General features: G+C 58.1%; 1 protein-coding gene across 3 annotated transcripts in view; it reads left to right on the forward strand.

Moving 5' to 3' along the window:
* POLA2 (DNA polymerase alpha 2, accessory subunit) overlaps positions 1 to 19,765 on the forward strand; it is a 39,457-nt gene extending 19,692 nt beyond the window's left edge. For 2 of the 3 annotated variants that reach the window (XM_039911354.1, XM_029061095.2), the window contains exons 7-18: positions 1,533 to 1,621; positions 4,988 to 5,143; positions 5,852 to 5,914; positions 6,117 to 6,159; positions 8,740 to 8,858; positions 10,407 to 10,445; positions 11,681 to 11,754; positions 16,973 to 17,081; positions 17,418 to 17,524; positions 18,617 to 18,676; positions 18,931 to 19,057; positions 19,396 to 19,765. In XM_039911354.1, coding sequence (XP_039767288.1) covers positions 1,533 to 1,621; positions 4,988 to 5,143; positions 5,852 to 5,914; positions 6,117 to 6,159; positions 8,740 to 8,858; positions 10,407 to 10,445; positions 11,681 to 11,754; positions 16,973 to 17,081; positions 17,418 to 17,524; positions 18,617 to 18,676; positions 18,931 to 19,057; positions 19,396 to 19,545 — 1,136 coding nt within the window. In that variant the 3' untranslated portion in view covers positions 19,546 to 19,765. Of the gene's footprint in view, positions 1 to 1,532; positions 1,622 to 4,987; positions 5,144 to 5,851; positions 5,915 to 6,116; positions 6,160 to 8,739; positions 8,859 to 10,406; positions 10,446 to 11,680; positions 11,755 to 16,972; positions 17,082 to 17,417; positions 17,525 to 18,616; positions 18,677 to 18,930; positions 19,058 to 19,366 lie in introns of all 3 variants that reach the window. The other variant, XM_039911355.1, reaches the window with a different exon arrangement.
* The last annotated feature ends 1,417 nt before the right edge of the window (positions 19,766 to 21,182 follow it).

Below are 21,182 nucleotides of genomic sequence, written 5' to 3' on the forward strand. Positions count from 1 at the left end.
GAGGTCCAGAGAGAGTCTGGCAGGTTGGACGGGCTTCCGAGGGCTTGAAACCAGGGACTGAGGCAAGAGAGTCAGTCCTCCCAATGAGCATTATGCTGTCATTTATTTATATTCATCATCATCATCATCATCATCATCATCATGGTATTTGTTAAACACTTACTGTGTGCCAGGCACTCTACTGAACGCTGGAGTGGATACAGAGAGAAGCAGCGTGGCTTAGTGGAAAGAGGCCGGGCTTGAGAGGTCGTGGGTTCTAATCCTGGCACTTATTCATTCTGTGGTATTTATTGAGCACTTACTGTGTGCAGAGTACTGTACTAAGCACTCAGAATGTACAATTCGGCAAGAGATAGAGACGGTCCCTGCCCAGTGACGGGCTCACGGTCTAATTGGGGGAGACTGATGGCAGAGCAAAACAGAACGAAACAAAAACAAGACAACATTATCAAGATAAATAGAATCAAGGGACGTAAACATCATTAACAAAATAAATGGGGTAATAAATAATATATACAAATGAGCACAGTGCCGAGGGGAGGGGACACAATTGTCTGCTGTGTGACTTTGGGCAACTCACTTAACTTCTCTGTGCCTCAGTTCCCTCATCTGTAAAATGGGGATGAAGACTGTGAGCCCCACGTGGGACGACCTGATGACCTTGTGTCTACCCCAGTGCTTAGAACAGTGCTTGGCACAGTAAGCGCTTAACAAATACCATTATTATTATTATAAGCACATCGCTTTGGACATAGCCCCAGTCCCATATGGGGCTCATAGTCCCCATTTTACAGCTGAGTTAACTGAGGCCCAGAGAGGTGAAGTGACTTGCCCGAGGTCACACGGGAGACGCGGAAGAGCCGGGATTAGAACCCACGACCTTCTGACTCCCAGGGCCTTGCTCTATCAACTGAGCCTTGCCGTCCCCCTTTCTAGACTGTAAGCTTGCTGTGGGCAGGGAATTCGTCTGGTTATTGTTCTGTGTACTCTCAAGTGCTTAGTACATTGCTCCAAACACAGTAAGCGCTCAATAAATACCATCGAATGAGTATCTGTCGAGCGCTTACTATGTAACCAGCCGTGATCTCGGGGCCAGAGAGGATATAAGTCGATCAGGTTGGACCCAGTCCCCGCCCTAAAAAGGGGTCCCGGTGTAAATAACCTCCACCGGGGTCGGGAAGCAGCATGATGTAGTGGCCAGAGCACAGGCCTGGGAGTCAGAAGGTCGTGGGTCGTGGGTTCTAATCCCGCCTCTGCCACGTGTCTCCTCTATGACCTGGAGCAAGTCACTTCACGTCTACGCCGCAGTTCCCTTATCTGGAAAACGGGGTTTGAGACCGTGAGCCCCATATGGGACTGTCCAACCTAATCATCTTGTATCTACCCCGGCGCTTGCTACAGTGCCTGACCCACGATAAGCGCTTAACAAGTACCACAGTTATTATTTGGGCAGCAGGGTTTCCTGGGGCCTGTTTCCCCCTTGGCCTGGGTTAAAATCCTCCAGTGACTTTTTTTAACCTCTTGGATTCCAGTCCTGATCTGTAAGATTGAAGACCTTGGGTATGAACTGAAGGAAGTGTACAACATTGAATCCTTCTCTCCCGTCTTAGTACCAGCACAGGTAAGAGCCGACCACCTCTGTTCGTGCTTAGGGGAGGAAGGGATCTGCCCCGGTTCAATCAGGCCAGCCGAAGCGGGGTCGGGCTTAGCAGGATCGTGGCCGGTTTGGGGTAAGACTTATCAGAACACTTTGAGTCTGGGCGCTTAGGAACTTCAAATAATAATAATTACGGTACTCTTGATTCTATTTATTGCTACTGTTCTTGTCTGCCCGTCTCCCCCGATTAGACCGTAAGCCCGTCAAAGGGCAGGGACCGTCTATCTGTTACCGATTTGTCCATTCCAAGCGCTTAGTCCAGTGCTCTGCACATAGTAAGCGCTCAAAAAATGCTATTGAATGAATTTACTCTGTGCCAAGCACTGTTCTAAGCACTGGGGTAGATCCAACTTAATCAGATTGGGCGCAGTCCCTGTCCTACTGGCGCTCTTAATCCCCATCTTACAGACCGGGGACTGAGGCCCGGAGAAGGGAAGCGACTTACCCAAGGTCACCCAGCAGACGTGTGGCAGAGGCGGGATTAGAACCCGGGCTCCTCTATCCACTAAGCCCCGCTGCTTCTTTATCATTGACCTTACCGATCTGGGGTGTTTAGCGAGTGCCTCCCCAGCGCTGAGCGTTTGGGAGAGGATAGTCTAGTAGGGTAGACACGATCCCTGCCGTCGGAGAGCCGGCACGCCGGCCGGGGGATGGGCGTGTAAAAAATGGCAGGTAGGTGGGCAACCGAGTGATGTGTACCCATGAGCCGAGGAGGTATAGATAGACTCGTTTCCCCTCCTCGGTCTCCCTTCTGCGTTGCTTTTGCAACATGGGACAACCTGATCACCTAGTATCTACCCCAGCGCTTAGAACAGTGCTTGCCACATAGTAAGCGCTTAAATACCGTCAGTATTCCCCTTCTAGACTCTGAGCCCGTTGCCAGGCAGGGATTGTCTCTGTTTGTTGCCGAATTGTACTTTCCAAGCACTTAGTACGGTGCTCTGCACAGAGTAAGCGCCCGAAAAATCCGATTGAGTGAATGAATGGAAGGATCTGTCCTCTTGAAGCTCCTGGTATTCGTCCCCCACTTCAGTCCCACAGCCCTTAGGTCCAGATCCGTCTTTGATTTTAGTATCTGTCTCTCCCAAGCGCTTAGTACAGTGTTCTGCCCACGGTGAGCACTCAATAAATATGACTGACTGCTCTGCACACAGTAAGCGTTCAGTAAATGCCATTGATCGACTGATTGGTGGACTCAGTGCTCAGGTAATCCAGAAGGGAAGGAAAATAAGTTAGGGACTTGACGTGCGGGGAATAGGTTGACACAGGAAAGGCAAAATCGGTCCAACCTGAAGCCTTGGTCGTGTGGAGGAGGGAAGTTTCCCCTCGGCGGGATCTTCCAGAAGGGCTGAGGAAAAACTCACTTGAGCCTTGGCTTCCGACCTCCCTTGTCGGACACGAGGCACCCGGCGCTCCTCGGATCGTCCTCGTCCGTCGGGATCGTGCGTTCCCGCCGGCGGGTCCGAGTCGGGGACGGCGTCAGGCCTCCTTCGGGCTCCCTCCATCAGGCTGTCGACACCCTGAGGGCGGGGAACGGGGCCTTTACTTTAGAACGTCCCCAAGCCCGTCAATCAGTCGGCGGTATTTACGGAGCGCTTACCGCGTGCGGAGCACTGGGCTAAGCATCTTGGCGGACGTTCGGGACAATAAGAGTTCTCTAGACTGTAAACTCGTTGTGAGCAGGTAATGTGTCTATCCTAATCCCGCGTCCACTGTGTGACCTTGGGCAAGCCACTCAACTTCTCCGTGCCTCAGCTTCCTCATCCGTAAAATGGGGGTGAAGACTGTGAGCCCCAGGTGGGACAACCTGATGACCTTGTATCTACCCCAGCGCTTAGAACAGTGCTTGGCACATAGTAATTCTCCCGAACGCTTAGAAAAGTGCTCTGCACACAGCAGCTGCTCAGTAAATACTGTCGACTGGCTGGAGTCAGCACACCGTACTGCTGCCCCCAAGGAGCTTTCAGTCTAGTCCACCCATAGGCGCTCAGTTCATTCAGTCGATTTTATTGAGAAGCAGCGTGGCTCAGTGGAAAGAGCCCGGGCTTGGGAGTCAGAGATCATGGGTTCGAATCCCGGCTCTGCCACTTGTCAGCTGTGTGACTGTGGGCGAGTCACTTCACTTCTCTGGGCCACAGTTACCTCATCTGTAAAATGGGGATGAAGACTGTGAGCCTCACGTGGGACAACCTGATGACCCTGTATCTACCCCAGCGCTTAGAACAGTGCCCTGCACATAGTAAGCGCTTAACAAATACCAACATTATTATTATTGAGCACTTACACTGTGCAGAGCACTGTACTGGGTCCAACCTGGTTAACTTGTATCTATCCCAGGGCTTAGAACAGCGCTTGGCACATAGTAAGCACGTAACAAGTACCATGAATTTTTTTTACTAAGTGCTTGGGAGAGTACAACATAACACTCCCTGCCCGTAAGGGGCTCACAGTCTTGCTTACGGTCAATATTGTCCGCACGCCGTCAGTAGCATTGATAAGCTCCTAACAGGCAAGGAACGTGTCTGCTAATTCCGTTGTATCGTACTCTTCCGAGCACTTAGTGGTGATGATTGATCATTATTATTATATTATTATTTTTATTATTATAGATACAAGTCAGATTGGGCACCGTCCCTGTCTCCACGTGGGGCTCACAGTCTTAATCCCCCGTGTCACAGATGGGGTAACTGAGGCACAGAGAAGTGAAGTGACTTGTCCAGGGTCACGCAGCAGACAAGTGGCAGAGGCGAGATTAAAATCCAGGTCCTTCTGACTGCCAGGCCCGTGCTCTGTCATACTGAGTGTTCAATAAATGCCAGCGATGGATTGATTCGATACCTATATTTTGGTTGGGTAATCCGCCTCGCGTATAACGAAAAGATTTCGTTGCGGGTGGCCACGTGCCTCTGATGAGCGGTGTTCCTGCCGAGACTTCCCCAAAAGTCATTCGTTCATTCGATCTTATTTATTGAGCACGAACTGTGTGCAGAACGCTGTACTGAGTGCTTGGTTGAGTGCAACAGACAGACACATTTCTGGCCCACAGTGGGTTTACGGTCTAGACGGAGACAGACATCAATACAGATAAGTAAACGACAGATGTGGACATAAATGCTGGAGGTTGGAGGGGGAGGATGGATAAAGGGAGCAGGTGAGGGTGACGCAGAAGGGAGTAGGAGAAGAGGAGAGGAGGGCTGAGTCAGGGAAGGCCTCTTGGAGGAGATGGGCCTGCAATAAGGCTCTGAATGAGGGAGAGTAATTGTGTGTCGGGAAGCCAGAAGATCTGTGGGTACCTCAGGAGGTCCGTGGTCTCATTGCAGTTTTTCCTAGGAACCGGTCACCGTGCTCGGGCAGATCGGCTGCGACAGCAACGGGAAGCTGAACCCCAAGTCGGTCATCCTGGAAGGAGATCGGGAGCACTCCCTGGGAGCTCAGTTGCCCTTGGACTTGTCTGAGCTCCAGGAATATTCCCTCTTCCCTGGTCAGGTGAGCCCCCTGACCCCCCCGTGCTTTTTTTTTCTATGGTCTCTGTTTTGCACTTACCGTCTCCCCTGCTCTGGACCGTAAACTCATTGTGGGCAGTGCATGTGGCTGTTGATTTTTGTATCGTACTCTCCCAAGCGCTCAGTACAATGCTCCGCCCACAGTAAACGCTCAATAAATACGGCCGAATGAATGGATATGTGCCAGGCACCGTACCGGGCACTGGGTCAGGTACCAGGTCATCAGGTCGGACGCAGTCCCGGTCCCACGTGAGGCTGAAAATCTTAATCGCCATTTTATAGACGAGGCACAGAGAAGTGAAGGGACACACCCAAGGTCACACAGCGGGCAAGTGGCAGAGGCCAGTATAAGAACCCGGGGCCTGGGAGTCAGGGGCCCAAACTCTTTCCACTAGGCCACACTGCTTCTCAGGGCCTCACTGGGGTCTAGGTCAATTGCTAGTCTGCCACCTCTCATCTCTCAAAGCAGGTGACGCGGTCTCACCCCGAGGGGAAGGTGTGGTCCCCGCCCTCCAGAGTTGCGGGATGATCCGGGACAGGCAGGATCCCCGGGGTTTGGTCTCAGCTCTGCCTCTGGCCTCCCCGTCCTTAGAAAACAGCTGCAAGCGGGCTCGTAGAGGGTGCTGGGAGCCTGCGAGACGCTGTTCATGAAGGACTGGGGGGGCCACCACGCCCCATTGATGTGTTTCAGGTCGTGGTGATGGAAGGAACCAACACGACAGGCAAAAAACTGATCGCCACCAAACTCTACCAGGTACTAAAGAGGGCCGAGCGTCCCACCGCCTCCCCCGCCTCCCCCGCCCCACCCGGGCCCGAGGTTCGAGAACCGGCCGTCACCCCCGGCTGTTTCCGAGTGAGAAATGGGCGTCCCGTCCCGTCCCGCCGGGCCCCTCCCCAGGTGGGCGTTCTCCCCCGTCCTCCGACGCGGGCTCATTTGGCTCTCCTCCTGTTTTCAGGGCGTGCCCCTGCCCTTCCACCAATCCGCCGAAGAAGACCCAGGTGAGTCGGAGGGAACTGGGGAGTGAAGAAGCCGATCCCCTCCACAGAGCCTGGTCCGAAGAGGCCTTGCTGCTGGGGGCCCCTCTCCCTTCCCCTCCCCTCAGCACTGTGCTCGTCCGCTCATCTGTATATATCTTTATCACCCTATTTATTGTGTTAATGAGATGTACGTCCCCTCGATTCTATTTATCGCTACTGTTTTAATGAGATGTACATCCCCTTGATTCTATTGATTGCTATTGTTTTTGTCTGTCCGTCTCCCCCGATTAGACCGTAAGCCCGTCAGTGGGCAGGGACTGTCTCTATCTGTTGCCGATTTGTCCATTCCAAATGCTTAGTACAGTGCTCTGCACCTAGTAAGCGCTCCCTAAATACTATTGAATGAATGAATGACAGGATGGGGCGGGGTGGAAGAGGTTCAGGCCCAGAGCGGAAAGTCTGAAGCCCCGACAGAACCGGCGGTTTCACGGGGCCTCGGTCGGAAGGCTGCCGGGGTCCGATCCTGGTGGCCCATTTCGGGGGGCTCCGACTCTGCTGAGGGGGGAACGTCAGGAGCCTCACAGTGACAGGCGCTTAGTCCAGTGCTTTGCCCACAGTAAGCGCTCAATAAATGCGAATGAATGATTGTGAGAGGTGGACAAAGCGTAAACAAGCCGCTGGGGGTGGGTGAGATGGACCTTTTTCTGGTTCTTTCCCAGTAGCAGCTTAATCGATGGTATTTATTGAGCGCTTGTTGTGTGCAGGGAACTGAGTAAGAGCGTGGTGGAGTCCAGTCCGACAGAGTTGGTAGACCTATCCCTCAGACGGGTTTATTGCATATGAAGAAGGAAGCGACTCATATAAATGAGAAGCGGCGTGGTCTAGCGGTTAGAGCAGAGGCCTGGGAGTCAGAAGGACCTGTGTTCTAATTCTGGCGACGCCGCTTGTCTGCCGTGTGACCTGGGGTGAATCACTCCTCTGTGCCTCAGTCACCTCATCTGGAAAGTGGAGATTAAGACTCTGAGCCCCATGCGGGACAGGGACTTGTATCCAAACTTATTAGCTTGTATCTACCCCAGCACTTAGTACAGTGCCTGGAACATACTAAGCGCTTTACAGGTATCTTTCAGAAATGCACAGAAATTGTTAAATGCGAGGTACGGTTGGAAGCGCTGCGGGGCCGAGGGTGGGGTGGATATCAAGTGTTTGCAGGGTACAGTCCCGTTGGAAAGAAGAGGAGCCGCTTCCCGTTTGGCACGGGTCTGAGCCCTTTGCAAGCGAAGCCCTCCCGTTGGGGCGGCCCGTAACTACCCGGTACCCGCTGTGTTGATATCACAGAGTCATGCAGTAAGAAGCAGCGTGGCTCAGTGGAAAGAGCCTGGGCTTCAGAGTCAGAGGTCATGAGTTCGACTCCCGGCTCTGCCACTTGTCAGCTGTGTGACTGTGGGCGAGTCCCTTCCCTTCTCTGTGCCTCAGTTCCCTCATCTGGAAAATGGGGATTAAAAGTGGGTGAGCCCCACGTGGGACAACCCGATCACCCTGTATCTCCCCCAGCGCTTAGAACAGTGCTCGGCACCTAGTAAGCGCTTAACAGATACCAACATTATTAAGATCGATCAGTAGTATTTAGTGAGCGCTTACTGCATGCCGGGCACTCTGTACTGAACGCTCAGCAGAATCCAAAACAACAGAGTCGGCAGACCCGTTCTCTGCCCGCAATGAGTTTACCGTCCAGAGAAGATCATCAGTTCCCACATGGGGCTCACGGTCCAGTAGGAGAGGGAGAACAGGTATCGAATCCCCATTTTGCAGATGAGGAAACTGAGGCGCAGTGAAGTGACTCGCCCCAGGTCACCCAGCAGACGAGTGGTGGAGCTAAGATTAGAGAAGCAGAGTGGCTCAGCGGAAAGAGCCTGGGCTTGGGAGTCAGAGGTCATGGGTTCGAGGCCCGGTTCTGCCACTTGTCAGCTGTGTGACTGTGGGCGAGTCACTTCACTTCTGGGCCTCGGTTACCTCGTCTGGAAAACGGGGATTAAGACTGAGCCTCACGTGGAACGACCCGATTACCCTGTGTCTACCCCAGCGCTTAGAACAGCGCACATAGTAAGCGCTTAACAAATACCAACATCATAACCCGGGTCCTTCTGACTCCCGGGCTCCGGGCTCTATCCACTAAGCCACGTTGCTTCCCTATGACCCTGAGCTTGGGAATAGAAAAGAGCCAGACGGTCTCCAGTCCTGCAGGTGTCGACCAGGAGACGGTTTTAGAGGTTTGAGTGGGTGGGGCCGGCCTGGGGTCCCGAGAATGCTTCTACCGACTCTCCCGTACTGCGCTCTCTCGCAAGCGCCCGGTATAGTGCACGGCCCCCAGTAAGCGTCCCGCAGGTAACATCGCTGGACGGGCCAACGGGCATCCCCCCAGCCGAGCGGCTGCCGCGAGCCCGAGCTGAGCGGAGGGGCCGAGGGAATTCAGTGGGAATTCCGGGCGGCTCCTTGGGATGAGGAGGCCGGGTGGAGGGGCGATGGGGCTACTTTTCCCTCTCCCCCACAAACCTTCTAAAGCCTGGGTTCCTCCCTCGTCCATTCTCGCCTGTGCTTTAGAGCAGCGGATGGTGGTGGCGGCCTCGGGGCCTTACACCACTTCGGACAGCATCACTTACGACCCCATGATGGACCTCATCGCCGTCATCAACCGGGACCGGCCCGACGTCTGCATTCTGGTGAGAGGGATGGGGCATCGGGGGCCAGAGCCGGACTCTCGCTCCCAAACTAAAGAGATCCATCGATCTCGCGGCCTCTCGGGAGGGTCTGTTCTCTCCTCTGCCTCTGGGCCTCTCTCTCCCCCCAACTCCCACCAGGCTTTCGCTCCAACCTAAGGAGACCCACTGATAACACGGCTTCTCAGGAGGGTCTGTTCTCTGCCCCTGGGCTTCTGTCTCCCCCCGCCGCCGCGCCTCGCCCACCTAAGTGGGAGAGGATCGGCGCCGAAAACGATAATGTAGTCAGTGAGAAAACAACGTTGCAAATTCAGCACATCCAAAATATCTCGGCACTGCAGGCCAAACCACCCTCGGGGAGAAACGGCCTCAACCGGCGGCGGCGGAGGGCGGCCTGCCGTGGCGGTGGGCGGCGGGATGAGGGTGCCCCCTCGGACCCCCAGAGCCCGTGTGGCGGGGGAGGGCCCCGGCTTCACGGCGACGGGTATGGAAACCGGGATGTAGCTGGGAATTCTGGGTGCAGGGACCATCCCTAGCTGCTGCTTTTAAAAAAAAAAAAAAATTGTTAAGTGCTTACTATGTACCGGGCACTGTACTAAGCACTGAGGTAGATGCAAGTTAATTAGGTAGGACACAGTCCCTGTGCCACGTAGGGTTCACAGTCTTATTTGGCCCAATTGTTAAGGAACTACTAAGTGCCAGGCCCTATACTAAGCTCTGGGATGCATACAAAGTAATCCGATCGGACCCAGTCCCTGTTCCGTATGGGGCTCACCGTCTTAATCCCCATTTTGCAGATGAGGGGATTGAGGCCCAGAGAAGGGAAATGACTTGCCCGTGGTCACACAGGAGACAAGCGGCCGAGCCGGAATTAGAACCCACGTCCTCTGACTCCCAAGCCCGGGCCCTTTCCACTCAGCCGTGCTGCTTAAGAGATCTCTTTCCTTATTGATGATGATAATAGTAACAATACTGTTCGTTCATCGCTTACTTTATGCCGGGCACTTTTCTAAGTGCCGGGGTAGATAAAAGACAGTCGGGTTGCACACCGTCCCTGTTCCACGTGGGGGTCACAGTTTCGATCCCCACTTTGTAGATGAGGGAAGTGAGGCCCAGAGAAGTGAAATGACTGGACCAAGGTCCCACAGCCGACAAGTGGAGGAGCCGGGATTAGAAGCTAGGTCCTTCTGACTCCCGGGCCCGGGCCCTATCACCTAGGCCTTAAAAGCCCAGAGACAGTTTAGGAAGGCAGTCGAGTTGTCCGTGCAGAAGAAAGGCGGCTGGCCAGGGAGCTCGATGCGAAGGTCTGACGGTGCCCCTCGGCCACGGGGCCTGGGAACTGGGCCGCCCCTCCAGCCGCCACAACAGGGTCACCCCAAGCCTTGCCAGGGTCACGGCATCGTCCTGGAGCGCTGGGCGGAGCGGGCCCCTCGACCAGGTCGGGTCAACGCCCCGCGGGTCCCTGCTCTGTCCCCTGCCATCTCGTTCTCTGACACCGGGGTCTCCTCCCCCGTCCCGTCTCTCTGCTTGTCTCTCTCTCTCTCGCCGCAGTTCGGACCTTTTCTGGATGCGAAACACGAACAAGTGGAGGTGAGAGTCTTGCGAAAGGGTGGGGGTCCCGCTCAACACGTTGGCATCCCGTGCCAAGTTTCCTCTGCCGGCTGAGAATCCTGCCCCGTTCGTTCATTCAGTCGTCCAGTTGTATTTATCGAGCGCTTACTGTGTGCAGAGCACTGTACTAAGCACTTGGGAGTGCACAGTATAACAATAAACGGACACATCCCCTGCCCAGAGTGAGCTGACAGTCTTGGTTCTGGGGTTCTGGGGGTTTTTTGGTTATTTGTTAAGCACTGACGATGTGCCAGGCACCGCTAAGCAGTGGGATGGATACAGAATTATCAGGCTGGACACAGTTCACGTCTCACCTGGGGCTCACAGTCTTAACCCCCATTTTACAGACGAGGGAACCGAGGCCCGGGGAAGTGACTTGCCCGAGGTCACCCAGCAGACAAGTGGAGGAGTGGGATTAGAACCCAGGTCCTAATGACTCCCAAGCCCAGGCTCTAGCCATTAGGCCACGCTGCGACTTCAGCAGGGTGGGGTTTGGGGATGTCTCTGGAGGCTTACCCCCAGATGAAACTTTTGCACCGTTTGGAGGCTGGACGGGCGCATAGGCTCTGGTTTGCCTTTTGTGTAGTCAGGCTCACGACGTCAGTCTACCCCCGCCCTTGAAGCCCAAGATAGCCCGCCTCGCCTGGGTAGTAGCCCATTGCTGCCAAATCAGCTTCTTGAGGGCAGATGACTCCTGCTAAACTGTCCTGTGGCACTTCTCCTGCGACGGGCACCCCTTTTAGCCATCTAAGCCATTGCTGACAACCCTTCCCTGTCTTTTTTTTTTATCTTTTTTTTTAAATGATATTAATCACTCACTACTTTGCCAGGCACTGTGCTGAGCACTGGAGTAGATAGGCACGTGGTTAGCAGTTTGGCCCCCGTCCCCGTCCCGCATGGGCTTCACGGTCTGAATGGCGGGGAGCCGGATTAAATCCCTCTTTTACAGATGAGGAGACTGAGGCCCAGAGAGTGAAGTGGCCTGCCCAAGGCCCCGCAGCCGATAAGTGGTGGAGCGGGGATTAGAAGCCAAGGTCTCCTGCCTCCCAGGCCCGGGCTCTTTCCCCCAGGCCACGCCGCTTCTCCCCCACCTGGCTCTGCGCCTTTTGGCACGCTTCTGCCGCGAAACTCCCGCCTGCCTCCGAGGGGGATGTCGCGCGAGGATTTGCCGGGCCCCTTGCTAAGCCCCCCGTGTGCCCCTGTGCCGTTTGCAGAGCTGCCAGCTGACCAGCCCGTTCGAAGACGTGTTCAAGCAGTGCCTTCGGACCATCATCGAGGGAACCAGAAGGTCGGGGCTCCCGGGTCGCCGGCAGAAGCCGGTCCGAGTCGGGGTTTCCAGGGCTCCCTGGCGGGGAGGGGGCTCCCGGGGCCGGGACCGGTCGGGCCAGATGGGGAGAACTTGGCCTGGCGGCCGAGGTCAAAAAGCCCCGATCTGCCCACGCTCCCACTGGGGAAGACTTCAAAAGACTCCCGGGGAAACAGATCGGAAAGGAGGAGGCCAAAAACTCTCTCTCACCCCCTCAGTCAAATACACACACACGCATAGTCACACTCACTCTTCTCTCCCACACAAACACGCGCATAACTCAGATTATGGGAAATCTTTCCTTTGGTGAGCCTGTCAGTCATTCATTCAGTCGTATCGATTGAGCGCTTACTGTGTGCGGAGCACCGTTCTAAGCGCTTGGACGGGTGCATCGCAACCGTAAGCAGGCACGTTCCTGCACCTTGTCCCAGGGCCCTGTGGAGCCCGGCCCTGGCCGCGGGGATCCGCCCCAGAGGGGAAGGGTAGCGACCGGCCGCCGGGACCGCCGGCCAGTAGTTAGGGCGGGGGCGTTTTTGAGCCCTCGCCACGGGCCAGCCCAGAGGGGCTGCGGCAGGGTCGCATCCGGAGCGGAAGCGCCCGCCCGCTTCTAATTCGGGGAGCGCGGGGAGAACTATTCCCGGAAGGGACTAGAAAGCTATTCTCGTGCTCGGCATCCTTAATTACGGTGGCCCCTCTCCAAGGCCGTGGTGTCGGGAGGGTGGGAGGGAGGGAGGCTGGCCGGTTAGGTGATAGGGGTGGGGGGCGGCCCCTCCCTGCTGGGGTGCTGCTGGTTTTATCTGAGGTCATAAAACCCAGGGCTCCCGGGGCAAGGCTTTTGTAAACAAGGCTGGTGAGAGGTTGTTGTTTTAAAACAAGATGAGCCACCTTCGGCCTCTGGGCCGTGAGAACCGGCCCCACATCCGAGCTTTGGTTGGGCTGGATATCTTCGTTCATCTTGGTTGGTTTTTATATATATATATATATATATATATATGGAGAGAGAGCTTTATTAATAAGAATAGTAATAGTAATGTTGGTATTAAGCGCTTACTATGTGCAGAGCACCGTTCTAAGCGCCGGGGTAGATACAGGGTCATCAGGTTGTCCCACGTGAGGCTCACAGGTAATCCCCCCATTTTAGAGATGAGGTAACTGAGGCCCAGAGAAGTCAAGTGACTTGCCCACAGTCACACAGCTGACAAGTGGCAGAGCCGGGATTCGAACCCATGATCTCTGACTCCGAGTACTCGCTATGAGCCTAGCACTCTTCCACGTGCTAGGATAGATAGAAGGTAATCGGGTCGGCCGCAGTCCCTGTCCCGCTTGGGGCTCCCGGCCTTAAACCCCATTTTACAGATGAGGGAACCGAGGCCCAGGGAAGTGATTTGCCCAAGGTCCCACGGCAAAAACGCGGAGGAGCCGGGAGAAGGACCCGCGTCCTCCGGCTTCCAGGTCCGTGCTCTTTTCCTTCAGGGTGCTTGGCACATAGTAAGCGCTTAAATGCCGGCGTTATCGTTATTATTTGGGCCACGCTGCTTTTCAGGTACCGATGCCTGACCTCTCCGAGGTCGGGTAGGTATTAGCGTTTTGCAGACAGGGAGACTGAGGCACGCGGCGATTTTATGTGTCTTGCCCCAGAGTCACCCAGCGGGTTACGGCGACAGAGCTAGGCCCGGAGGACCCCAGGACTCTATCCCCGCCACCACGCTAGCTGGCTCCGGGCCCGTGGCTGCCCCTTCCCTGCTTCCTGGGGTCGGGGAAGGGAAACGAGCGGGCTTGCGTTCCGGAAGTCCTTCGGCTCCCCTCACGGCGGGGGCGGGGGGGCGGGCAGGAGGAGCAGCGGGAGTGTGGCGGGACCGGCTCGGCCGGCGTGGCGCTCCCCGGGGCCCCTAGTTCGGCTGTGGGCTTCCGTGCCTCCCACCCCCACGTGGTACCGCCAGCGACGGAACAAACAAAAGAACAAGCCGGACCCTGTCTCGCCGGAGAGCGCTCGGAACCACCAGGGCCTTTCATCGGCTGCCAGCGGGGTGGCATGGGCCGGGGGGGGGCGGGAGGGGTGAGGGCCGGCCCCCCTCGCTCCCAAATAACACCCAAACTTCCCTCGGGGCAGAATTTATCTCCACCTCCCTCCCCGGAGAGAAGAACGCTCCTCCGTCTTCTGGAACTCGCCGTCGGGTCCAGAGCTCGCGCCTACGCGAGACGGCCCGGCCGCAAGGGCGGGCACCGGCCCGGATTGTCCGGGAGCGGTCTCGGGCCCGATCCTGCCCGCGTCCGGGTGGACGAGGCATCCGGGCGTCTCCTGCCCCGGCCCGAGGAGAACGGGGACGGTGGGGCCCGTTTTCCCATTTCCCATGCCGGCTCCTGGAGAGGGAGAAGACGGGCTGTGGGAACCCTCCCACCACGTCGGCTGGAATTGTGCAATCCAGAATAGTTGGAATTTTCCTCCAGGTCCCTCCCCCCACAGCTGGTCCGTAACCAGAGCGGGAGGGGGCCGTTTCCTCTTCAACAATAGCCCCGGGAAGGCCGCGGGAGTCGAGGCAAGCCGTCCACCGGCGGCCCGACGGGGCCCGCTTCCCCTCGAGCCGGGGGCTCGATCACGCTCCCCGGGGGGATGCCCCTCGCGGACCCGGGCGGGTGGGTGGGCTCGGCCAAGCTGCGGTCTTTCCCCCCGCTTCTCCGGGGGGAGACGGGGCGCAGCCCGTGTGGAAAATTCCAAGCGTTCCCCTCCAGGACTCTTTCGGAGCGGGGCCCGGCTCAGACCCCATGTGGTAGCGATCAGCGAGGTCGTCGTGGAGGTGAAACGGCTCTGGAGTTCGGGGAAGTGGCGGAAGAACTGAAGTCAGCCGAGATGGGGCGGGGGTTACGGTGTTCCTTCCTTGGCTCCGTATCTCTCCCTGCCGGGGTCGGCCGAAGGAAGCGGGGCACGTAGGGTTTTTTTCCTCTCTGCCGGTCCCGGGCCGAGGTCCGTCAAACACGCTGGGCCCACCAGGCCTTCCCCGTACCTCTGAGTCAATGGAGAAGGGTCGGTTGAGTCGATCGATCGGTGGTATTCGTTGAGCGCTGTTCTAAACGCTTGGGGGAGTGCAGTGTGACAGTTGATAGGTTCCCTGCCCGCAAGGAGCTTACGGTCTAGAGGGGGAGGCAGACATCGAGCGCTTAGTACGGTGCTCCGCACAAAGTAAGCGCTCGATAAATACTATTGAGTTCAAATCAATTCCACATATTGGGCATAACGGGGGTGGGGAGACTATCAAGGGCTTAAAAGAGATCCATCTGCATCATCTCCCCTTCTAGACTCTAAGCTCACTGTGATATCGAGGCCTGGCTACTTGTTTTGTTTTCTGTCTCCCCCGTTTAGATTGGGAGCCCATCGTTGGGTAGGGATCGTCTCTCTCTGTTGCCCAAATGTACTTTCCTAGCGCTTAAATACAGTGTTCCGCACACAGTAAGCGCTCAAATATCATTGATTTAGAGGGAATAAGTCAGGGAAGGCTTTGGAGAAGAGATGTTACTTTAGTGAGGCTTTAAAGTTGGTTTGGAGTAACAAGGTGGAAACTTAAATCTCTTTGATTTCTTGTCATTCCCTGGAGGGGTTCTGATTGTTTCTTCGCCATGCCGATCCAGTCCAGGATCCGGGCCAACCAGGTGACACCGCACTCTTGTGGCGGTGTCCTTGGGATTAGCCTGCCCCAATTTTTTTTTTAATCGTACGTGTTAAGTGCTGACTGTGTGCCAGGAACCGTACTGACCGCCGGGGCAGATACAGGCCGATCACGTCGACACAGTCCATATCCCACATGGAGCTCACAGCCTTAATCCTCCTTTTACAGATGAGAGAACTGAGGCCCAAAGAAGTCAAGCCGCCTGCCCCAAGTCCCACAGCAGGCACGGGGCGGAGTGGGATTAGAACCCAGTTCCTTCTGACTCCCGAACCTGTGCTCTATCCACTGGGCCACGCCGCTACTCTGAATCCCCCCCGGGCGAATCCCCAGCCCTGGATGTGGGACTCAAAGATGCACAAGCTGTTGCTGACTCCATCGGGGCGGAGCTGAGTTGCCAGCCCTTGGGGCTCCGGCATCTCCGTTCCTGAACGGGGCTCTCCTCTGTGCCCAATTGTACTTTCCAAGTGCTTAATACAGTGTTCTGCACTCCTTGCCTCCTCCCTCTTCTCTCCTGTGGAGCCATCCTGGCCCCTCCATGCCGGTGGCGACATTTATCCAATGCCCACCGTACTAAACGCTTGGGAAAGTACACGTCCATATACTCTGCTGCTCTGCCTAACTCTATTTTCATATCTCTTCCCCTAGACTGGAACCTTCTTGAGGGCAGTGGGTCGTGTATACCAACTCACTTTTATTTCACTCTCCGAAGCGTTTAATGCAGTGCCCCGCACCCAGAAGGCACTCAGTAAATCGAAGGTCCAGGCAGGTTGCTTCTCCGCAAGGAGTTCCGATTCTAATGGGACAAGTAGAAGTGTTTACTTAGCAGGGCCCCTTCCAAGGGATTTGGAAGAGGGTGTGAGGGACATTCTCCAAGGAAAGTGGCATTTCTCAAGGTGGGACGCCGCCGCTGGGGCAGAAGGCAAGCAGAGAGGTTCAGGAGACCTCGAGGTAGCTAGAACCGGGACGTTCTCTGGGTGGAGTCCTCCACCTCCAAATCCCGGCACAGGATGTCGGAACCATAGTCGAGCTGAGACGGGAGCCCAGTTTGGAAGTCCTGAGTCCGGAGAAGCAGCGTGGGCTAGTGGAAAGCACCTGGGCTTGGGGGTCAGAGGACCTTCTAATCCTGGCTCCGCCACTTGTCTGCTAAGTGACCTTGGGCAAGTCGTTTCACGTCCTCTGTGCCTCAGTTCCCTCATGCAGAATGGGGGTTCAATCCCTCTTCTCCCTTAGATCCTGAACCCCATGTGGCAGCTGGTGACCTTATATCTACCTCCACATTTAGTATAGGGCTTGGCAAATGTCACAGTTACGATTGTTTTCCCTGAATAAGGATGCTGAAACTGAGTTCTGATGGTTCAGGCTGTACAGGGTGGGGGAAAGGAGAGAGAAAAAGGATGAGAATGGAGTCCGCATTTGTGGCCTGGTTGTCCCTTCCCCAGAGCTTTTCCTGGGACAAGCCGCGCATCCCTGTTGGCTCTCCCCCGATCGCCATCCCCACCGTCGTCATCCCTGCTCCCCTTTGTTTTCCCACGCTCCAGTTCCGGCTCCCATCTGGTGTTTGTCCCGTCGCTGAGAGATGTGCACCACGACCTTGTGTATCCACAGCCCCCTTTCAGCTGCTACGAGCTGCCTAAAGAAGACAGACAGGTACGGCGGCCCTTGAACTCCGCTCGGCCTCCCCCGGGGACCAGGGCGGGGCGCGTCGAGACGGGGGCGTTTTGGGTCTCCGCCTCAGGTTCCACGTTTTCCTGAGCAGGCAGGTGCATTGCCGGGCCCGGGACGGTTCTCAGCCGTCCCGCCCTGCTCGGTCTAAGTGTATTAAGTGGTTCCTGTGGGCCGGGCACCGTACTGAGCGCCGGGGCGGATAAAGGCAACTCGGGTAGGACGCGGTCCCGTCCCACCGCAGAGGACGCAGCAGGACGCAGAGCCGCGGGCCCCGGGGGCCTCGTTAACGTGGCGGGTGTCGGCCGTTCCCCGTCTCAGCGGGTGCTGTTCGTCTCCGACCCGTGCACCCTGTCCGTCAACGGCGTGGTGTTTGGCTTGACGTCTACGGACCTGCTGTTCCACATGGGATCCGAGGAGATCTGCAGGTAGGCCGCCTGCGGCGGCTGGGAACCCTCTCCCGGCCCCTCCCCTGGCCTGCCCTCATTGGCGTCGGCGGGGGAGACGAAGGAGACGTCACCCGTCCCCTCGGTACCTTCTGGGTTCCTCCGCTCTCCGGCGTCGGGGGTCTTTTCCAGCCAGCGTATTGGAGAAGTGCGGTCCGGAGGGTGGCGGGGGCCAGGTGATTTCCCCCCTCCCGCTTCCCACCGCCCTCCTGGGAACCCTTACCCAAATACGTGGAAATCCCCCACCCATCCCCCCACTACTGCCCTCAAAATGGGAAGCCGGGGCGGGGCCGGGAGGAGAGGGCTGGCAAGATCAAACACCGGCTGGCCCACACACAGTTTCGTCCCCTCGGGGCTCACTGGGGCGGGGAAGGGGGGCCGGTGTCCTGCGACCCAAAACCCCACTAGACTTGGGGAGAAACATGTCTGTTCTTGGAAGATCACCTCAGCCCCCTCCTTCCCCACCCTCGTCTCCGTGTGTCTCTCCACACACACACGTGCACACCCGCCATTCTGAGGCCTAAAGGGGGCTACGTAGTGTCTCCGAGGACTCGGGAAGGAAGGGTCTCCACTCCCATCGGCTCTGTTCGGACTTGGCAGGGTCCAGCCCCGAGCGGAGCGGAAGGACTGCTGGAGCCGTTTGTCGAGTTGGGTGGGAGGGCACGTGCGGGCCAAGGTTTAGCGATCCAGAGGTCACCTGTATGGCCTCGCGGGCGGGCCCGCGGGCCTCTTGCCTAACTCCGGCAGGATTGTATCGTCCCCTTCCCCGGAACAGCCTCCCAAGCTGCCACGGCCGCGGGGGTTCCCCTCCCGCCGGGGGGACGGACGGAGGAAGCGGCTGGGTGGCGGCCCTGCCGGCTGTGGGTACCCTCTCTGGGTGCCCCACCTATGCCGTTAAGCCTCCCCGTGGTTCTTGAAGCCTTTTCGATCCGCCCCGCCCAGGGAGGCGGAGGCGGGACGCCGGCCCCAGTGCCCGCAAGGGGATCCGGCGTCCGCCCGCCGGCCGTGGCCCTCCCCGGCCCCTTGGGTCTCAAGATGCCATCTGGCACCCTGCCCCGCCGTTCTCCCCCTCAGCTCCTCCAGCGGCTCCGACAGATTCAGCCGGATTCTGAAGCACATCTTGACTCAGAGGAGGTGAGGGCGGCTTCCGGCGACAGAGGGCCCCCCGGGAAGGCCGTCCTCACTTTCCACGGCCTCTGCTGGACCGCCCCCCCAAAATCCAGGCGGGAAAGGGCCCCGCTTGCCCCGTGCGGGGGCCGGGGAAGGGGGTTGGCTAGCGGCCTGTTCCGGCCACCTGGGTGGGAGAATGGGTGGGGGGAGAGGCGAGGCCGCCGTAGTTCTCCGGGGTGACCCCAACCAGCCGCTCCCCCCGCCTCACCCCCCTGTAGTTACTACCCCCTCTACCCGCCGATGGAAGAGATGACCGTCGACTATGAGAATTTCTTCACCTACGCCCAGCTTCCGGTCACCCCCGACGTCCTCATCGTGCCGTCTGAGCTGAGATACTTCGTGAAGGTAAAGTCCAGGGCAGATATAGAGGTTGCCCCGGGCTTAGAGGAAACCAAAGCAGGCCGTCCGATGCCTGGGGCAGAGCTGAGGAGGGTGGCACCGGATCGCTCAGCCCGGGGAGAGCGTGTACCCCTGCGAACGGCCCAGCGTGGCTCCAGTCAGGCAGGAGAGGGTCGTGGGGAAAAAACCCACCCGTGCGCGTGGGCCTGCCGGCCACACGCAGCCCCGGGCGGGCTGAGGGCCAACTCGGTCACGGCCGCTCCCGAGGGGGCGGTTCTGGGAGCCGGAGGGTGAGGGGGGTGGTCCCGGCCTCAGGCCGCGGGCCCTGTCCCCCCACCCTCCAGGACATCCTCGGCTGCGTCTGCATGAATCCCGGGCGCCTCACCAAGGGGCAGGTGGGCGGCACCTTCGGCCGCCTCTACGTGAGGAAGCGGAGCGCCAGCCAGGAGGGGCGGAAGAGTCCGTGCGTCGCCGCCCAAGTGGTCAAGATCTGATGAGCCGCCTCCGTGCCCAGAGGGCAGTGGACACCGGCAGAGCTCAGGGGAGGACCCCCCCGAGAGGACTAGCAAGGAGCCGGCCGCAAGGGCCCGGGCCGGGACTCCCCCGCGCCGGGAGATGCCCGGTGCGGGATGGAGGGCGTCTGGCCGGCGTCTGTCCAGACGGTGGCTACCGTTGGCTTGGAGGGTAGAATAAAACCACAGGTTTCCCAGGGAACGGATCCAAATGCCTTTTTCCGGTTCTGAGGTGGGAGTTTGGCGGGTCGTCAGCCAGACGATGGTATTTATCGAACGCTTACCGTGTGTAGAGCACCGGACTGAGCGCTTGGGAGAGTACGGTATAACAGACACCTTCACTTTCCCTGCCCGCAACAAGCTTACGGTCTAGAGGGGAAGACAGACACGTAAATAAATTATGGATACAGGCATAAGTGCTGTGGGACTGGGGGGGGGAGATGAATTATGGGAGCCAGTCAGGGCATTGCAGAAGGGAGTGGGAGAAGAGGAAAGGAGGGCTTAGGAAAAGCCTCTCGGAGGAAGTGGGCCTTCAGTAAGGGTTTGATGCGGGGGAAGGGCAATGGTCTATCCGACGGGGGGAGGGAAGACATTCCAGGCCAGAGACGGGACGTGGGGAGATAGAGGGACAGTGAGGAGCTGGGCATTAGAGGAGCGAAGTATGTGGGCGGGGTTGGATAGGAGCGAGGTGAGGTAGGAGGGGGGGGGGGGCGAGACGATGGAGAGCTTTAAATCGCTGTCCGGAACAGCCCACACCCCTTCCCGCCAAGAGCATCCATCACGCTGGCTCCGACCCCAGCTGGTCCGCTCCCCAGACGCAGGCCACGGCGGCGATGCCTGTGAACGAACAGCCGGCTGGAGCCGCCTCCCAGCCGGAGGGGGAGCGGCCAGAGCCGGCCCCGAACTGCCAGCCCGGACCTCGCCGCTCACGTGGCCCGCCCGGGAGGTCCCGGCTCCTTGGGCACCGGCTCTGAGCCCCCCGGCCGACGACACGCTTGCTGTCCACGGCGTGCCGTGGGGTGGGGGAGTAGCCCCCCAACCTTGACCCGCTGACCCCCCCCCGCCAACCCCGAGCCGCCGGCGGAGAGCCCGCCCTTCACATCTGGCCGGAAGTTCCGGCCCCCCAACCCAAGACGTCGGCCAAGAGCTCGCCGTTCACATCACGCCACGGGTCCCTGGCCCGCTAACCCCGAACCCCCGGTGGCGAGCTTGTCCGCGTCGAGCCGGCCGTCCCGCTCGGTCAGTTAAATATATCGTGCTGTCGCTGGGTGCACGAAGCGCTTGGGAGAGGACCATAGCAGCACAGACACATTCCCTGCCCACGGAGAGCTTTCGGTCCCCCGGTCCTGAGCCGCTGGGCAAGAGCTCGCCCTTCAAGCGTAGCCGGGGGGTATCCACCGACCCCCGCTAGCCAAGAGCTTGCCATTCGCTCTGTGTCGCGGGCTCCCCCGCCTCTGAGGCGACGGCTCGCCGGTCACGTCTCCCCACGGTTCCCCGGTACCCGACCCCGGGCCGCTGGCCGAGAGCTCCCTGTCCCCACCCCGGGTCGGGGGCCTGGCCCCGAGCCACTGGTTGCTTTGGGGCCGGGTGGGTTCTAGTTCACTCCCGAGGGGACCCCT

This window comes from Ornithorhynchus anatinus, chromosome 3 (assembly GCF_004115215.2).
Source record: "Ornithorhynchus anatinus isolate Pmale09 chromosome 3, mOrnAna1.pri.v4, whole genome shotgun sequence".
NCBI classification, from domain to species: Eukaryota; Metazoa; Chordata; class Mammalia; order Monotremata; family Ornithorhynchidae; genus Ornithorhynchus; species Ornithorhynchus anatinus.